Genomic DNA, 20,414 nt, shown 5'->3' on the forward strand with positions numbered 1-20,414 from the left:
CAGCTGAATTCAACTCTGCCTTAAAGTCATGTCTCTCAGCACCACGTCTTAAAATAGATGCACTGTTAGTGCATGTGTAATCTCCTTCCAGGATGCTGGCTTTTCACAAAGAAAACTAAAAACGAGTGAGCCAGCCAAATTACAGTATGGTTGTGTGTCTCAATGATGTCTACTTGTGTCGGAACCAGAGAGCATTCTCAAACATTCCTAATGCCTATGTCTTTTAGACCTTTATTCATATTGTAGATTTTGACTTGTCACTGTAGGAAAAGTTATATTTTAGTATCCCAGTGATGACAGTAGCAGTGTACTAACACATTCCCCATACATTGGATTCATTGGACTATTTATAACCTATTCCAGTTTTATTTGAGTAAAATAATTGAATTGAATTGTGTGCATATAAAACGTAAGCACTAGTACCTGCAACAATTAGTAGTAAAAAGTTGTGCACATGGCATGTTCACACCTTTTTATAACAATCACACAACACGTTGTGTTGTATTTTGAAGATGTAAAAAATAAGGTCACGCGACATTAACTCTGTCAATGCTAACCCAAAAATATGATTACAGTAAACTATTGGATTTCTATTATATGGGGAGTGGCAAATGAACAAATAAGAAAGTAATATAAGATGAAGCCAATGTGACAATAAATCAGTATGCACAATATCAAGAGCCTGAAACATAAGCAGATAAATTCCATTTGGCATCCACCATTTTATAATTACACTGGTCCCTCTTCTACTGTGACATGTCAAACTCTCTTGGTCCTGTCATAGTCTTGTGTGTCATTATTGTGTCATGTGAAAGTGTTTTTGTGTGTGTGTGTGTGTGTGTGTGTGCGCGTGTGTGTGTTAAAAGGAAAGCAGTAAGGCTCACGTTTCCATATGTCAGTGAGAACTGTTTGTGACTTTAGAGTTTAAATTAATTCTGTACTAATACAAACAGCGCAGCCAAATCTTTATATTTCTACTGTATGTCATTACTGGTTATACCGCCCACCCCTACGACAGAAACTACTGCATCCATCCTTGCCTTTTCCAAACAAATGGTGAGGCTAGTGTGCCTGAATACAGGGGTTCTGTCATTTATAGGGGTAAAATTAGACATATTAGACCATACAATACATACATAAATGTCTGTGACTGCAATACACTGTACAATTATTTGCACATAGTGCATAGGGAAATGTCTTGGTGACAGCACTGGGCTTTCCTCATACAAATAAAGCTGTAGCACCAGAGGAGGAGTGCGTGGTTAGAGATAAGTACATTACTGTTGCCTACATGACAGCATTGTTGTCAAAGTCAAAAACATATCAAAGACAGTGTAAAGTGGGACAAGGATACTCACATTGCAACCACAATCACACAATTCAGGTGGGTGCCAGCCCTTTATTAATGTATATAGCAGGACTAAATAAAGGTAGCCCAAACAAAAGGGTTCAAAGCTACAGTATGTAGAAACCCTTACTATGTCACACACAGGTAATAATTGAGTACAGTTTACAGACAGTAATACAGGAATTTATACCAAATGATCCAAATGAATATATAAGATGCCTCTATTTATGACTGACAGAAGAGTTTAGTTATAAACGTTTTGCTTAGTGTCAAACTACACATTATCGTTATTCGTTATGCCCCAAAACAAGTAGCATTCATTATTTTGTCAACTGAAGCATGTACAGTGCACTATACTGCCATGAATACATGGCATTCAGAATGATTTCGCAATGCGGAATCATTTATTAAATAGTATGATACCTGGATTTAATGTTGGTACATATATATATTTTTTCTTGCATGTGTAACTCATGAAGTGTCAGAGATACTGTATTTGGTTGCACTTTGGTAAGTTTCATCTGCCAGAAAAAATTACAACTTTCAATATTTCATATTAGGAGAAAACTTAACATGTTTTTTTTTATTGTAACTTCAACTGCAATCCTGTTTTATATAAATTAACATAGGATTCAATATAGTGTGTATTTTAAAAACAGATTTATATACAGTATGTGGAAACTGCAATACAAGTCTTAGAACATACACCCTGGTTCCGTCTCAAAGGTTATATGCCTTTACCTCAACATTGATGTTTTAAACTGTAGATATTGTTTTGCACATCAACACATTTATAGCGATTCTAAAATAATCATAGTGGAGAACATGTGGATATAATTCACAATAGGAAAATGTATAAAGCTCACTTGGTGGAAGATGGTACAGCGGAATGTGAAACATGGCATGGAGATTGTATGGTTAAATATATTGTGTGTTTATGTATCTGGTTGGATCACTCCTAAGTGTTGCAAAAAAAAAGAAAAAAAAAAGTTCTCTAAAGAAGTTGCTTGATCACTATTTTTAGTCAGTTTTACATGTTAGAGCATGTGAGTTTTGTTAATCTCTGAATGTACTTTGGTGTTTTAACTGTGGAGCTTGTGATACCAGACCACTAGTGTCACAGAATGGTGTGCATACCTGTCATGTCTTAAGCTGGTTAGCTGTGTTTCCCAGCTATTGTGTGGACTGGTTAGTGCTTCCACTAGATCTGGTGGCCTGGCCAGTTTGGGACTTTCTTTTTTAAAAAAAAACTGTACTGTGTATTACTTATTTTTGTGGTTATGATTGCATTTTTTTTGTTCAACATTATGGGTGATGGATTGCGTTATTTCCTCATCCATTTAAAGCACATATTTTGCCCCACAATAATGAAATATACACAATACATATTATATGTGTTAATCTGTGATGATCAATAGAGCCAAAATGGTCAATCATGCTGATAGAACAACATTAAAATGGTATTGTTGTGATATATATTTTAAAAGTTGACTAAATGCTTATGAGTTCAGAGTTGCTTGGATGGGAGTGCACTGATTCTGCCACATGTCCCGGGACACTATCTGTGTGCGTGTGATCATGCATGTTTTAAACTGTAGGGTGTATGTGACCCACAATAAGGCAATGACAAGGTTAACAATCTGGGCAAACCTAATGCAGTTTTTACAAGGAAGGTTTTGATGGCAATATGAAGTTAAATTGCATCACCGTATATTGTATACAGTATACTGTATTAATTATCATATCATGTACTGGACAATAATTTAGCATTGTCCATCAGCTGTTTTCCACCTCTGGCTATGAGTTTGCCCTGACTAGTTGCGCTTGTATCACTTTAAATGTTAGTGAACACCAAACCGATGCTTGCACTGTGTGCTGCCTGTGAACAAGCAGCCGTCGTTATATTATGTATTTTAAATAAAGATGATAATGGAAAATATGTCACTTTTTTTTTTTTTTTTTACTTAATTCACATTATCAATACCTGCAATATCCTGTTCAAGGTTGCCTGGCGCTGGAACCTATCTCGTCACACACTGATCAAGAAGCAGGGAACACAACTGTATGCCACCAGTCTATCACAAAAGCTGACACCTACATACAATACAGACAACTACAGGCAATTTAGAGTCCTCACATCACCTCGCAAAAAAAAACAGAAATACCCAGAAGCAAGATGTATGGAGAATAATCTCCACAGACATATGCTGGTGGATAGGAACTCCTTCTTGCTATTAGGTGACACTGCTGACAACTACACCGCTGTGCCACATCCAGTTTATCAAGATGTCCACTGAGGCATCAGCCAACGCCTTCGTTGCTGGACAGTGGCAATATTGCTACATGTGAATATCTCACTTACATGGCACATCATAGAGAATCAGTGTTTAGACTGCTCCAACTGGCCAAGTGTGCTATATAACTATGACAGGTATCATATGTGTGTGAGCAGTTACCAGCTACTAGCCATATATACCTCTCTCAACAGAAAGGGAAAAGCTGGAGCTGCTTCACTGAGAGTAAGCCAGAGGTGACTTTGTGATTGTAGAGTATGTATTTTTAGCTTTTAGGATTCATTTTCATTACGAACAACAGACAGAAAAACCCTGTTCTTGTTTGAGAAGGGAAACCGTTAGTTTTAAGGCATATCAGACACAGAAACCAAGACTTTCTACTAAGCAGTATTGGACAAGTCCGGAAAAGTTACCGAGGTAACGGCCATTTGATCTTGTGAATAAAACGTTTCAAATTTTAAACAACTTTCACATGGCAAAGCAATCCATCGGCTGAGTGTATCGCATGTATTCAAACAGTCAGTGCACCACTGTTTGGGGATGATGATGCAATGTGTTTTACCGGATGACCCCTGCGCCTTAGCAACCCAACTGCATCAACCTGGATTAAAATGAATGTAAGGGTTCTGCGGTTTTTGATCACAGTTTAAGTAAAACTTGACTGATTGAGTTTATCATCTATAGTTTACAGACAATGTGTGTCACGTGAAACAACTATAGGCACTTGGGTAAAATAGGCCAATGTACAGAATGTCAAAGGAGTCAAAGAGTGAGATTACAAACTATCCATTTATTTATTGATAACTTTTTTTGGAATAAATGATATGAATAGCTGGAAATACGTATTTTTAAAAAAATCAATAGAATAAAGATTGCATAGTCTACATCCTAATTAACAATCGTATTTAACCATTGGCATGCAATCCACAACAATTCAACATTAACCCCATCGTGTATGACATTTATTTCATTTAAATACTGAATATTGTATAAGATTAGAAGATTATTATCAAACCTTCCTGTGTATTGACGAAGCTAGTGAAACACCACGTTATACTTGTAAGAAATTAGACATACTGTATAAGCGACCAAATATAGGTAGATTTAACTATTCTGGTTACAATTCAACTGTGCATGCACACACTCAACACAGCCCACATACATCGCAATCCTTTTTAAATAACTTTTTGTATTTCAACCCTTTTCCACACCAAGTCAATGCCTAGCCAAAGTCAATTCCAAACCATAACAACACATAAAGACGCACACAAAAACACAAACTGTGCAAACCTATCCACCACCAAGTCTGCATGATCTGCACAGGTCTCAGCACAGAAGTTTGATACATACTCTCTTAACTTGTAACTTTCCCAAGCGTGTGTGTGTGTGTGTGTGTGTGTGTGTGTGTGTGTGCGTGCGCGCGTGTGTGTGTGTCTGCGAATTGGTATGCACCGCTGACAAGCTCCTAACTTTAGACAAGACTCACCTTTTCGATGGTCCCTGTTCCTCCACAGACGTACGGACGGATGGATGGACAGACATAAATCACAAACCGCGGGGACAAAACAAAGAGGAATGGGACGCAAAAAGAGAGGAACGGAAGGGAAGAACAGTGAGTTACGGCCATGCAGTGACATTTAAAGAGCAACAAAAAAAAGAAGGTTAGAAGAGAATAGGTTTTGGGAGAAGACAGATTGACCCGCTTCAGATGAAGAAAAAGAAGAATAAGAAGAACAGATGAAAAACGCATGGCAGAGAGAGAGAGAGGCCCACCCCACTTGTCCTGATCCACTCTGGATGCTTTCTGAAATCTGCTCACTCACCGGCTGGTGCAAAGAGAGGGAGGGAGAGAGAGAGAGAGAGAGGGGTGGGATGGAGGGAAAGAAAGGGGGAGGAGAGGAGAGAAGAGAGCAGGTGGAAGTGTGGGGTCGAGAGGCAAGGTTATTCAGAGTGGGAGAGGAAAATGAGTGTGTGGGAGAAGATGGAGGCATGGAGAGAAAAGGACGGGGGGGCTCAGTGCTCAGTGTAGCTGTGTTTAGGACCGGCTCATGCTGCTGCGTGGCTTCACTGCAGCATTTCACCGCCTGCCGTGGCCGTCCCACAAACAGATTCTCCACACCCCACCCCTCCCTCGCTGCCTCCGCCTCTCATCTCACCTCCCTCCCTTTCCCTCCTGCCATCCCTCCACCCCTCCCCTCCCCTCCCTCCGGTTGTGTGGATCCCCCCCTACATCATCCTCCTCTCCTTCCTTCCTTCCTTCCATCCCGTCTTTCCTCCCCTTCAACCTCTCTTTCCTCTCACCCCTCCTGATCCCCTAACATCCTCCTCTCATCAGTGTAATGCCCTATTTTGCTCCGCCTATCCTTCTATACACAGCATCCAAGGTCACCCAGTCCACACAAAGGCAGGGGTGTGTGTGTGTGTGTGTGTGTGTGTGTGTGTGTGTGTGTGTGTGTGTGTCTGTCTGTCTGTCTGTCTGTCTGTGCTTGTTTGCATTATGCATAGACACTGCATTTATTCTCCCTCTCTTCATATACATGGTGTGTGTATTCTCTCTAGTGTCTACCTATTTCCCTGAATGTAGCCAAATTAAGGGACTGTATGTATCTCACCATCTATCACTGCTCCACCCGCCCGGCCGCCCACACACACACACACACACTTGAACAACTGGGACATGACATCAAATGTCAAGAGATGGATCACCTGACAACATGTAAGTGTGTGTGTGTGTGTGTGTGTGTGTGTGTGTGTGTGTGTGTGTGTGTGTGTGTGTGTGTGTGTGTGTGTGTGTGTGTGTGTGTGCAGGGAGGTCAAGCATCTATCATGTCAGACTGGATAGTTAAGGAAAACAGGTGGAAAAAGCCCACAGGAAATGAGAACTGTAAAGCAGACCTATTTTTCACATTTGTATTACTCTGACACATGACATACGTAGAATGTATTTTTCTTTTCTATTCAAACTGCAGATGAGATGCACAGAGAAACACGAAAGAGCATTCAATTGTATGAAAAGAAAACTGCATCGAAAAATATAATCACTGTCAGGCAATGAGATAATCATAGAATGCGCAACTTATGTGTGCCAAGACACCTGGGAGAAGAAAGTGATGCCAATACATCACAAGTCATAATGGAAATAAATCACACAAAAAACTAGAACTACCGCCTGGCGGTAATATGCCTCTGTAAGGCAGACAATGGCCAAATGGTGAAAGTACATTGGTGGTTGGCAATGCTTTAAGTAGGTAAAGCTCCTATTAAGCTACAATATGGTACAAGGTCACTGAGACTTTACAACATGAAAGGCACAATTCATTTTGACCTCCAAAATCTAATCAGTTCACTCTACAGTCCAAGTGTAAATGTGTGCTAAATTTCAATATTGGCATTCTTAAAATATTGCGCTCACAAGATTTGAGGTCACAGTGACCTTGACCTTTGAACACTAAAATTGTATCAGTTTTCCTTGAGTCAGAGTCCACATTTGTGCAAAGTTCCAGAAAGCATTCATGAGATATTGCGTTCACAAGAATGGACCGAATGTACGTCCTTACAGGCAACCCGTGTTGGTTTTGTTTCAATTCCTTTGGAATACATGCCAAAGTATCAATGGCAGTCATATATGTGTTTATTATAAAATACAAATCAATGAAATATGAAAGGAATACTATGGCTCTCAGAGAGGTTATGTCAGTTCTCATTGGGACCACAGTTAAACAGCAACCAAAGCCACACAATGCAAAAACAAAATAATATAAAGGAAGCAACCCAAGGAGCTCAACAAAAAACTGAGAGTGAAAGGATTAAGTGAAGGCTGGTCAACGTGCAATGCTTTGCTTGTTTATGTTACATTTTACATGTAATAACACAACTTCTATTGGTTATAGAATAAGGGCGGGCCTCATGTGTGGCCCTGTGTGGCTTGGATGAGGGTGATAACACCTTGGTTGGGTCGCATCGAAGGCTGAGGAAGTCATAAATCCTATGAACGAGGTCAGACTGGACATTGAAATTGCGACTCTGGTGATCCTTCCTTCCCTGCTGCCACACTGTGCTGTGTTGAAGGCTGAGCTCAGATTGATGATAGGTGTATGATGGCGTAATGTCCTGGTGGTTATGTGTTTAGTATTGGGGTGTGAATGTTGGGTGACTGTCCCTGTGTGCCTCGCCAAGATGAATTTAAGCCACATAACATAGGCAAGGGGCATGAGTGTTAAGCACAGGGTATGGAGGTTTTCTACAGTGTATACCTTTGCTAATTGAAAAGATCAAATTAACAGGCAATGGAGGAAAGGCTGGCTACGGGTGCATGGACATATAGGGGATGTTGGTTTGTCTCTGACTCCTTTGGCCTGCTTCTACTAAGGTTCCGACAGAAGTCATTTTCTAAAAGTATTTATTTTTAAAAGGTGTCACAATGTGTTGAAATACTACAGTATATGGGGTCTTCTGTACAAATGTTGTTGTAGGACAATGGAAAGTAAAATAGGGAAAGTCCTGTGCTTGTGCGTGCACAGTATATTACACATGTAGTGCCGTACAACAGTACTTACTGAATACAACATAATTCAAAATAATAATAATAATCCAGCAAGGATGAGAGATGTATTCATTTATTTATCAAACCGAATAGTACATCATCATCTGCATGAAGCTTGATATACTTTTATTTACAGTAAGCCCATCCAAACATCCAGGTCAAGTTTGATGTAGGAACTGAAGAGGGAAAGAGAGAAATAAACATTTGATAGAGAGCTTGCACGTGGACAGGACCGGATCTTTGCGAATACATTAGCCGGCCCAAGTGGTATAGTTGGAGCATGAAATAGGAGACACATGACAGTACAGAGAGAGGAGTTAACGATGCAGTTCAGTCAGTGGCTTGTTTTATTGGTGAAGCCCCCCCACCACCACCACCCCCAGCACCGTCTCCGAGTCGGCGGACCCTCTTGAGGACGGCTGACTCAGCCGTACTGTGCTGGATGCATGTGTGTATGTGCGTGCATGTGGTAGCAGTGATCAACACCCCCTCACTCCTCCTCCTCCTCCTCCTACTCTCTCTTTCTCTCTCTCTCTCTCTCTCTCTCTCCGCCTCTATCTCTGCAGTACCTCTCTTGCTCATTCCTCCCTGTACCAACTGGGGAGACGTGAGCTTTTCTGTGCTTTGGCTGCTGGCTCTGCTCCGGCATTCCTCCGTGGCTGTTCCTCGTGTGCTCTCCCCCGCCCCCTGTCCCCTCCTCCTGCTTATGTGTCTCCTAGTGGGGTGTGTTGGCCAGCCTGCTTCCCTGGCTGCTGCTGCTGCTGCTGCTGCTGCTGGAGCAGTGGGACTGTCTGACAGTGTGCTGCTACACCGCTACCGCTCTACATCCCTTCTCCTCTCTTCTGCCTTCAGCCTCACCTTCGCTGGATAATTACCACTGATTGTCTTCAAGAGACAGCGACATAGGAAAGGAAAAGAGAGAGAGAGAGAGACAGACCGGCACTCTTTCGTCCAATTGCAGTATTCTTCAGTTTTGTCTTTTTTTCCCCCTGTCCTTTACGTTGGGGCTGCCGGAGTGCAAGAACGAACTCGGTCAGGAGAGAGAGAGAGAGAGAGAGAGAGAGAAAGCAAGCTCCCCAGTGGAATTTATCCTTCTCTCTGTTTCTCATTTTCTGGGACAGAGGAGAGAAGAGGGAGGGTCTGAGAGCAGGACTTCAGACTCAGTGTCCCGCCTTGCTCCACAGATATACACAAGACAAACACACACACACACACACACACACCCACACATTTGCATTGATCGTACTCAGTTCAGGCTGACCAGACTAACAGAGGGAGACAGATTGACCGGAGACACATTATTCTGTACACAGCACACAGACAGACTTGGTGTCATGGCGCCAGTGGACAGCACCGGTTGGAGTGTCTCTGGTCGGCAGAGATCAGGGGATCTACTTCACGCTGGTCTGGCACTCGCACTGCTGCTCGGTGAGTTCTACTTCTCTCTCTATGCCTTTAGCTGCCCTGTCATAACAACACTCTGCCACTACATGTCGACATTGTACCAGAACATACACTTCTATCCTACGTAATACGCTTGGGTGAATCCCTCTAAATTGTCTATACATTAGGCCTACATTTAAAATAGTCTCTACACCAAGCACACCTTCCTTAAAGATCCGTTTGCTCCCTTTCTTTCGATGTCTTTTCTTGGTCTGGATTGGGGTTTCACAGCCGTCATTGTAAATCCATTCCTGTGTTTTTATATTACTCCTCCGTACCAACATACGCTGTTCAATCGCTTCGGCAACATCACTCCGGTCGCGTCACTCGTTCCACACCTGAAAGCAAGAACGTGCAATGATGTCACAGGTGACGTTCACTTGTTGCTCTATAGAGGGGCCATCAAGGTCAATGACATTCACCCACTTGGCTGACCTGAATTTAGACATGGTGAATATCTGGTTGCTGAGCGGGATAAGTGACATTTCTGAAAGGCTAATTTAATACATGGGAAATAAATAGTTAATACAAAGGTATGGCTCTCTGAGTACATATATAATATTCTGTTACGGACAAAATAGAATGGAGGCGACAGTGATAACAACAGCAAAGGGTAAAGCAACATAACTTTATACTGCCATCTAAACATGACACTAAACTATTCCATTTAAAGCTGTGGTATATTATTTCTGATTAAAATTAACATAAGCGGTACACTCTGTCCAATCAGAGCAGGGGGGGGGGGGGGTGTACACTTGTATCTTTGTGAGGACCGGTGTTAGCTTTTAACCATCGGAGTGAGGCCAATCTCCCTGGTCCCCACTTCTTCAAAGGCCTGTTTTCTGTCATGCCCCCCCCCCCCCCCCCTAAATTGAAATACTATTGAGAACCTGCTAATATTTATCTATTTATCTTTACAAAAACACTGTATGAGTTTCTGGCATGAGCATTCTGCATACAATCACCTTATTATCAAATTAGATTAAAAAAATTAGCGGAGATAACTTCTGCAGCAACTTTAAAAAAAATCGAAGTTCAGTTTATTAGCTCAATTTGTAACATTTAAACAATACTGCTCAGTCTGTGTGAATCTCAGAACAGAGAAACAAGAGCAAATGATTCACTGAGGTTTGCATTTCATTCAAAACATGTTTAAACTGTAAACATAGTTAAGGTGGTGTTTTTTTATTAGGCCAATATGCCTTCTGTGATGCAATAACCTATAATTCATTAATGTTAGTAGTCTACTTGCTTGATTTCTTTTTAAATAGCCTACAGAGACACTTGGAGATACATGTGGACATTTATTCACTGCAAATCGCAGCCTTTCGCGCGATTATGACCATACACAAGCACACATCGCGCTTGCTACTCACGGCGCCCCTCTAGGGGGGCGCGCCCCACCACTTGAGAAGCACTGGGCTAGGGAATGCATCATGTGGGTTGGGGTTAGGGTTAGTGACCTCAAAAGTATAGCCATATAAACGTGTGTGTGTGTGTGTGTGTGTGTGTGTGTGTGTGTGTGTGTGTGTGTGTGTGTGTGTAAGTGTGTGTGTGTGTGTGTGTGTGTGTGTGTGTGTGTGTGTGTGTGTGTGTGTGTGTGTGTGTGTGTGTGTGTGTGTGTGTGTGTGTCTGTGATACGAATTTCCTTAGTGCCATGCTTGGGTGAACTTTATCATTATGCTGATACAGTACATTTCTCTGCTGTGGTAAACTTTTGCGAGGCATCCAGTAAATAATAATCTGATTTTTTGAAGTCAATTAGTTTCCTTAAAATCCCATTTAGACACATATTGTAGTGGCACAATTAACCTCAACTGATTTAGATGTTTATAGTCTTTTAGTTGTTTACTGAACTTCATTTTTTTTGGATTTTCTAACCAAGACATAAAGAAAAAAGGTTAAGTCCCAAATCAACACAAACGACTTTAGTTGTTTACTTATGACACCCACAATACATTTAACTAAGTGACATGATGAAAACTGAATATTTATTTAAGAAGTAGCAGGAAAAACCACAGGTTATGCGCATCAGGTCACGCACTGAGGACAATTCTTGTTTACAATGGGCAATTGAACACTATATGGTCATGAATGTGGCAATTTACAACATTTTAAAATAATGTTTTATATAAAATGGGTAAGACCGATTAAGCTTTGATTAATTAAATATGAAGGATAATTATGATTTTCATTTGATCATCATTACATTTACCATGGGAGAAATGGAAAGCTTTTCAGTGGAGCACTGTGGGAGATGATGAATGTCCATTATCATATCATGACATCATATTATAAACAGTGAGAAATGTCTATCGATTAGAAGCATTACAGTGGATTTAACCTCCATGTAAAACTTCCTGTCAGACATTCCCAGAGTGTGGAGTTGCTCTACAATATACTCTGAATACAAATATAAACTGAACACTTCTGTTTTTGATGAAACATCATTTTAGCTGAAATCAAAGCTCTAAGACCTTTAAAAGGCCTTTGTTTAAATATATGCTAGTTAGCACTTTTCCTTTGCTGAGATAATCCATCCACCTGACTCCTCAACATGATTATTGCTGAGGTGTGCCATAGGCTGCTCACAATAAGACAAAAGGCCGCTCTTAAATGTGCAGTTTTATCTTCAAAAGAGACATTAGGCACTGCTCACCCACATTTTCTCGGAAATTTATTTGGAGACGGTTCATGGTAGAGAAATGAACATTCAATTTGCCATCAACCGCTCTGGTGGATATTCTGCAGTCATCATGCCGTTTACAAGCTCCCTCAAAACGTGCAACATCTTTGGCATTTTGCTGTGTGACAAAACTGCACATTTTAGAGTGGCCTTTTATTGTGACCGGCCTAAGGCACACATGTGCAATAATAGTCATCTTGATATGCCACACCTGTCAAGCCGATGGATTATGTCGGCAAAAGGGAAGCACTCACCCACAAATGTTTAACAGCATTTAAGAGAAATAGGCCGTATGTGTTCATAGGAAAAGTCTTTGACCTCTGATCAGCTCTTGAAAAAATTGGAGCAAAAACTAAAGTGGTAATAGCAAATATATTGTTGTATTTTTTATTTTAATAACTTTTATGGCGTGTTAGTTTTCTGATAATGAGTTAGATGTGTTAAAAAAAAGTGGGTTTAAAACTAAGAACAAAACTCACAGTCCCGGAGAGCTAACCACAACAATAATCCCTAAAATAATTAGCGTGTCTATAGTCCCGATTTTGAGTTTTTTATTTAGCAAAGGTATCCAAAAGCCCAATAATATTGTTTTGTCAAACAGGCCAAATATTTTAAATGTTTTTGTTTTGAACACTCCTGTATGTTGGCTTCAGTTAAAGCTGGGGTGGAGAATTTGGGGAGAAAATAGCAGTTGGGATAGAGATTTGAATCCAAATACCTCAACCGCTCCACTTGTTCTCTCTGGTCCCTCCCTGACACGCTCTACACACCAACAATGTCGGTGCCAAAGTGAATGGACAGTCCCAAAAGCCAATAAGAACAGAGAATCGGATAATTTTTTTTATTTTAATTTTTTTTTAGAATCGGAGCCTTGCTCTGATTGGACAAAGTGTACCGCTCATGTTAATTTTAATCAGAAATCATATACCCCAGCTTTAAATGGAATAGTTTAGTGTCATGTTTAGATGGCAGTATAAAGTTATGTTGCTTTACCCTTTGCTGTTGTTATCACTGTCGCCTCCATTCTATTTTGTCCATAATGGTCTGGTAAACCATGTTGCATTTGATGCAGCAGAGGCAAAATAAGACCTCGTAGAACTGCCACCAAAAATGGAATTGTGTTTCCAACATTACAGTACCTAACGTCATTGACTGTTTTTCATTTGTATTCTGCAATGATCTCTATTGTATTTCATTTGTGTACTCGAATACAATGATCTTTGACAAAACATTAACGCAATCTCCCTCAGCTCTGGCACTAGAAAATCAAGGCGGGGGGGTGGGGGGGGGGGGGAACACGAATGGAGCAGAAGTCTAAAGGGTAGAATGAAGGGAAAATAAAACTTAAAAAATTCTGAGGATATTTAATTATTTAAATAAGTCCTGTCCTACTGCTTAACTAAATGAATTCCTTATTGTAATCATTTAAAACATGGAAACAACAATCAGAGATATGATATGTGAACCATGAGAGTATGTTGCTGTCATGTCCGGCCCATCCAAAGGCTATGTCCTAGGGAACTATATTATTCATCCCCAAAGTATCACTCATTAGTCACATAGAGATGCCGCTGATACAACAAGCCCTCTTTATCAAAAGACCACAGATAAGAGAAGACAGACTATTTCATGGACCGAATATACTACAATAAAACAAAGATACTCTTATCCCATATCCAATATGTTCACGTGTTCAAAAATGTGTTACTACTCGTTTGTGTGGCTATCGAATTACATAAGTGTCCATCCGTGTACGTGCAAGTGTGCAACATGACCCCACCTTGGCCACAGTTTCTATGAGTTATTGTGGATTCTCTGCCCTGCTGTCACTCACTCACCATGAAGAGGACTTCCAATTCCCCCTGACCCCTTCCATCACTTCCTGCACACTTTACTTCCTTCATTACCCCCGAAGCCCCATTCATCGTATCGTTTGTTCTCCTCCTCTCGATCCATTCCCTACTTTCTCCCTCACCTTTATCATTACTAATCTCTCTCTCTCTCTCTGCCTCCCTTTCCTAGAGTGGTTATAGTGTCCCCATTCAGTTATCTTTGGGTTCACTCAGAAACACATTAACCCCTCAATCTCTGGCCTACTTTTTTTTTTAAATGTAACCTTGACAGTCAGCAAAGGACATGCATGTGCACAGACACACATACACACACTCACACAGTTAACTGCCACACACACACACACACACACACTTGCTTTCCCTCCCATCGGTGATTCAGATAAGATTCAGATATTTCACAACTGGAACAAAGAGATATTTGATAGTGGAGCTAAAAATATCACGCATTTCAGCCTATTACTCATGTATGCACACATACACACACCCACACACACACACAAACACACACACACACACACACACACACACACACTCACAAGACGGCACATTCATACTTGCATATTATCTGTTGTCAGGAGGCAAACTGTGAAGATAGCAGAGGAGAGGGAAGTGGGATGGGAAGGAGGGAAAAAGATAGTAGAGAGCAGAGGTGTAAAACGAGGGAGGTGTGAAATCTATTTCAAGGCATAAGGGGGGGGGGACACTCATCTCGGATATGTAAAACATCATCGGGCGTCCATGTGTGGGCCAAGAAACACTGCAGAAGCTGTTTACAAAGGGAGATTCTCCCTCGTGATCTGACTTGTTTTCTGTTGCAATATTTGGCCATGTGGAGCAAAAATATGCGTGGAGCAACTCCCCACATCTCTCCTCTTATTTAGTGATAGTGTCCCTGAGGAATAACAGCTGAAAGCAACTTAGACAGAAAGGCTGAGAAAAAAAGATTGCGAGAGAGACACACACAAAGTGCGCAGTGCCGCTGCAGAACATAAAAGAAAATAAATAAAATAAAAGCAAGAGCCCATTGAAAGTGGGGAGAACAGAAACAGAAAAGAACAAACTGGCCTGAATCGTGATTTAAAGTTGAAAAAAAGGCGAGTTAAGATGAATACAGTGGAGTGGTAAAAATATCAGATGTTGGGAGACAAGAGGAGAGGGGTGAGACTGAGAGGACAAAAGAGCAAAATTCAGAAAACTGAAAAAAAGTAAAAGTACGGGGCACTCCGGTGGCATAGTGGATAGAGCGCATACCATGTTGGCTCAGGCCCAGCTCAGGCCTCGTTGCAGTGGTTGCGGGTTTAAATCCGACCCGTGGACCTTTACTGTAGGTCATCCCCCCTCCCTCTCTGTGTGTCTCCCCCTTTCAGTCTTTACTATCTAATAAAGCTGGAAAAATGCCCAAAAATTTAAATATTTAAAAAAAAAGAAAAAATTCAACAAAAACGATAAAGACATAACAATATATTTGTAATGCAACACTCTTAAGTGTAATACTTTGCTATTATGTCAACTTCACAGTTACTAGAATAGTGTTATAAATTCTTCTTCTTTGGGGCTCTATGTACAAAACTATATTGTTGTTTCTATTGCCGTTTGGGTCAGGCCAGATCAGACAGTTATCAAAAAGGTTAATTCAATTCAAGCACAACAAAGTTAATTGCTTTGACCTGCGGTGTTTTCTCTCGTGACTATATCCCTGCTGATCACAAAATCCCCCAGAAGTCAGGGATGGATGCACTCCCAAATTTGCATTTAAATAAATATCTATTGATTGTGTGTGTGTGTGTGTGTGTGTGTGTGTGTGTGTGTGTGTGTGTGTGTGTGTGTGTGTGTGTGTGTGTGTGTGTGTGTTTGAGACAAGCTGTTGACTGCCTTAATCTTAAAGGATACTACGCTTTGTTGCGTTTGGCTTAAGGGATATCAAGTCAGAGAAAAGAAAAAGGGAGGACAGAATATATTTGGTCACATCATATTCATCATCCTCATCCAACTGACTGATCAAGACATGCTGTTTGAACAACACACTATACGCTTGCTACACACATCCTCTGACACCCCGATTGATCCTGTCTACTGTATATGTGTATTAGCCAGAGAAAATATTCAAAAAAGTATCAATTATTATACAGAAACTTGAAATACATGGTTACACCTTATAAAGTATCATACACTTATTCACATAAACTCAAAAAGACAACTTGTAGAATGTTAGTACCAACAAAAATGGTAATTAGTTTCATCGTTTAAGTGAGCGACCCCAATTTATTACAGAATTCCCAGGGCAGTTAACACCCAATGTGCTATGTAAAACAGTGATTTCATCCAATATGACCAGAGGGATCCCAATGTGTTGTTACAACTGACGTTTTCACAGAGCTGCAAAGGGGCTCGGTGTGAAATTCTTTCATAGATGTAAGACCTTCAAAAACACAGAGGCCCATGCTGTTAGCACCATGTCCAATGTGAAATGTGATCCTGAGCAGGTCAGTGTGCAGAAGAGGGGTTATTAATAGACCCCAGGCGTATGAGAGACACACCAGATCAACAATCTGAGAATTACAACAGCTGTTACTGCAAAACCAACACAACCTGCCCGGCCAAAGCCAAACACCAATACCTGAGGACCTCTCTCTTTTGAACTTGAAAGAGTAAAGCATGTGCTGAATGCTTTGCAAAAAATAAATAAATAAAATGCCACGGGACACCAGTAATATTTGAGATTAGATGAGATTAGATAAGACTTCTTCATTTGTCATTGCATGTTATTTAACAATACTTTGTTTGAACAATCCTGGTAGCAGCATCTTACAGTTAATATATATAGGGGAGCTCTGGGTGTGTGAGCACCACCATTTTTGCAATAAACTGGATTTTGCAAAAACTTGGTTGAACTTGAAAAACGTCTAAACATGCATTCAAGTCATACATTATATACAAAATAAGAAAAAAAAGGCTTTGCCAGTGACCGGTGACTTACAAGGACCCAAGTATTGCAGGACAATTTTGGTTGAACCCCTTTTGGTTGATCGCATTTTGATGAATCAGTATCTCTATTCAGGTCTTCCAAATCGCTCCAATCAAAAGGACTTTCAAGACTTAGAAGACATTTTTAAATTATCAATATATTCATCTTCATAAGGACAATGATTCATTCAGACCCCAGGGGTTAAAGTCTTCAAATCCCTCCCAATATCCAGAGACATTCTGACCCCGGCAACATATTTTCCACATATCCCCTCTGCTTGGTCCCTCTCCCCAATCACTGGCTTTTTGTAATTCAAATTGGCCCATACAACAAGCCACAAAGAGGTGTTGTTTAACTCTGAACGAGATGGAAAGTATGAGAGTTTGCGGGAATTTCCCACTTCTCATGGATTATATAAGTGTAACACAGATCCATCACTGGGTCCATTTTGCTTTGTTTGAGAGCTCCTTTCAAAATGCTGCAGCATTAACCAATGCTACATCATCAGCCATACATTCAAGCTGGGGTGGAGGATTTGGGGAGAAAATGTCAGTTGGGATAGAGATTCGAATCCAAATACCTCAACCACTCCACTTGTTCTCTTTGGTCCCTCCCCTATGGTCCCTCCCTGACACGCTCTACACCAACAAAGTCGCGCCAAAGTGAATGGACAGTCCCAACAGCCAATAAGAACTGAGAATCGGAGCCTCGCTCTGATTGGTCAAAGAGTCAGCTCATGTTAACTTTGACCAATCAGAAATCATATACCCCAGCTTTAAGCGTGGGCTCTGATTCAAGAAACACTTGAACAGAGAATGGTGAATGGTGTTTTATATCTGTGTTTATTTTCCTAAATCAAAATCAAGGTTTTGATGCTTTCTCTTTCGCCTTTGGTTCAGGCGTATGGAGCGTGGGTGGACTGGAGGTGTCGACGGGTAAAATCAACTTTATTGAAGCAATGAATGGCTCAACCGTCCTGCTGCCCTGCACCTATGCCTCCTGCATTGGCATCAAAAACCTCTACTTCAACTGGCACTATAACGACAATGGAACTCTAGACAGGGTACTGCATCATCACACACACACACACACACACACAATCTGAGTGCCTGTTATGTGTGCATATGGAAAACACATATGTAGATCTAAATACAAATGTATGTGTGTGTGTGTGTGTGTGTGTGTGTGTGTGTGTGTGTGTGTGTGTGTGTGTGTGTGTGTGTGTGTGTGTGTGTGTGTGTCTGTCTGTCTGTCTGTCTGTCTGTCTGTCTGTCTGTCTGTCTGTCTGTCTGTCTGTCTGTCTGTCTGTCTGTCTGTCTGTCTGCCTGCGTGCGTGCGTGGATGTGTGCAGTTATGTGAGGGTATGATTCCCACAGAGGGTGTGGAGCCTAGGGTCAATGTGTTCCACGACCGTGTGGATTTTGTGGGCTCCTCGAAGGGCAACAACATCTCCATCTTGCTGTGGAACATCACCTTTGAAGATGGTGGAGATTACATCTGTTTCGGCAGGAACCCAAAAGAGAAGAATCGCAACCACAGTTCTACGTTCACTCTCTACGTGGTAGACGAGAGTATGTGACACACACATTTTAATTTGCTTTATATTATATATGTATGGCATATTTAGCCTATATTGCACTATTATGACGTATTTTCCCCTCCTCTCTCCCTCTTTTCAGTGAAGGAGATTGACACTACCTTGACAACCATAATTGTTTCAGTGGTGGGGGGAGTCATTGGCTTAATTGTCTTGTTCATGGTGATAAAGGCCCTTGTGAAGCACTTCCTGTGCAAGGATGATGAGAAGAAGTGAGTAAAGCACTGGCTATGGCAATAAGACAGGATACTCAAGATAAATGAAGTCAAATACAGAATAAAGTTAGACAGTAATAGGCATGATGTCATCAAATATATATATTATAGCCAGTCCTTTCTACTGTCAATTGCTCTATTACTTTTTAATTTAAAAAGAATTTGGATAATAAAAGTTCAAATGTCTTGTGTTTTCTGTGGAAATCATAATATCACACTCCCACGGACCTACCGCAATAGGTGTATCTAAACCTTTGATTTCTCTGTCCCCTGCAGTAAAGAGTGCCTGGTGAGCTCCTCAGGGAATGACAACACAGAAAATGGACATACAGGAGCCAAAGCCGACAACAAAGGCACACCAAAGGCATAAGCCAATTGCAAAGTTTGTCTGTATGTTTTGTATATATGTTAGACAATTGTACACGCTCAGAGAGAATGCTGTTATCAATGGACTGTTTTATCTTTTCTAGTGGCTAACTAATACAGCAACATGTACATGTATATTTTAAATCATGCTTGAGATTTGGGAAGTGGGAAATGTGCATAGGCCTGTATCACTTGCTCGCCTTCATGGCAGCCCATATGTCACAAAGTTTGCAGCCTTTTTGAAGTCTTCTCTTACTGGAACCAAACACACCAAACACCGAAACTAAGAAAGTCTCTGCCTTCATTTATATATAGGCCTACTTCTGGTTTCTATATACTCTTTGACATTTTCTTATTTCAGGTTACATCTGTTTTGTTTTTCTTTGAACCCTATTTATTTATGTGCTACAACTTATAATAACTATTACATAATTTTGGAGGAAAAACTTTGCAAAAAACCGCTCCTCAGTTTCTTTTTTTTTAGAGACCAAATTGCGGTATTCAGCTGCCACACTGAAATACAGTTACCAAAACATATTTTTAACATTGCTTGTAAAGGATTTGGTATCAAGACTGTAGTACCGATTGAATATAACCATCATCTGCATGTTTAAATACTGTACACCCGAGATACTGTAGGTCTTACAAGGCTTTCACTACGTTGTTTGGTCTTTAAACTTTTCCATTTGATTCAAACCAAAATTACAGGTGTGGAATCTCGCTTGGATCATGGTCCTAAACCAAACAGCTGACAAAAAGTGGTTTAAGTCTAGGTATACCATGGAACATGCTTCGGTTTTATGTCCAATGTTAAAAAATATTTTTAGGCGGTTCGGACTTTCGGACCAATTAAAAGAAGTCCGCTATCACCAGTTGCAAAGAGGAAGAATTAGCCACGTAGCACATGGCGATTTACAAAGTATAGGTAGATACAGCCCAAACAGGTGACAACAACAGGACATGGTATGATCATGTTAAGTTATTCAGTACACTGGAATAGTTGCAACCTAAAACCAAACCCAAACAGATCAAGTATACCATGTATTAAAAACATAAACCTTGTTTTTTTAGGTGTGAAAATGCCCTTTAAAGCCATTTTTTTCT

The 20,414-nt window shown here is 40.7% G+C and overlaps 1 protein-coding gene across 1 annotated transcript; it reads left to right on the forward strand.

Annotated features, from left to right (window-relative positions):
• The first annotated feature begins 8,983 nt into the window (after positions 1-8,983).
• scn4ba (sodium channel, voltage-gated, type IV, beta a) lies at positions 8,984-20,085 on the forward strand. Its single transcript, XM_080053790.1, has 5 exons — positions 8,984-9,613; positions 18,032-18,195; positions 18,484-18,703; positions 18,812-18,941; positions 19,221-20,085. Exons 1-5 carry the CDS (start codon positions 9,520-9,522, stop codon positions 19,312-19,314), a joined length of 702 nt encoding a protein of 233 aa, XP_079909916.1. The 5' UTR covers positions 8,984-9,519; the 3' UTR covers positions 19,315-20,085.
• Positions 20,086-20,414: the final 329 nt, after the last annotated feature.

This window comes from Ammodytes marinus, assembly GCF_949987685.1.
Source record: "Ammodytes marinus genome assembly, chromosome: 3".
In the NCBI taxonomy this organism is placed as follows: domain Eukaryota; kingdom Metazoa; phylum Chordata; class Actinopteri; order Uranoscopiformes; family Ammodytidae; genus Ammodytes; species Ammodytes marinus.

What these genes read in the sequence shown, in the direction of transcription:
- scn4ba (XM_080053790.1), top strand. Translation starts at nt 9,520, where the DNA reads ATGGCGCCAGTGGACAGCACCGGTTGGAGTGTCTCTGGTCGGCAGAGA. An exon ending in TCTCTACGTGGTAGACGAGA is followed by an intron (nt 18,704 to 18,811) that starts GTATGTGACACA and finishes CCCTCTTTTCAG; the next exon opens with TGAAGGAGATTGACACTACC. An exon ending in TGCAAGGATGATGAGAAGAA is followed by an intron (nt 18,942 to 19,220) that starts GTGAGTAAAGCA and finishes TGTCCCCTGCAG; the next exon opens with TAAAGAGTGCCTGGTGAGCT.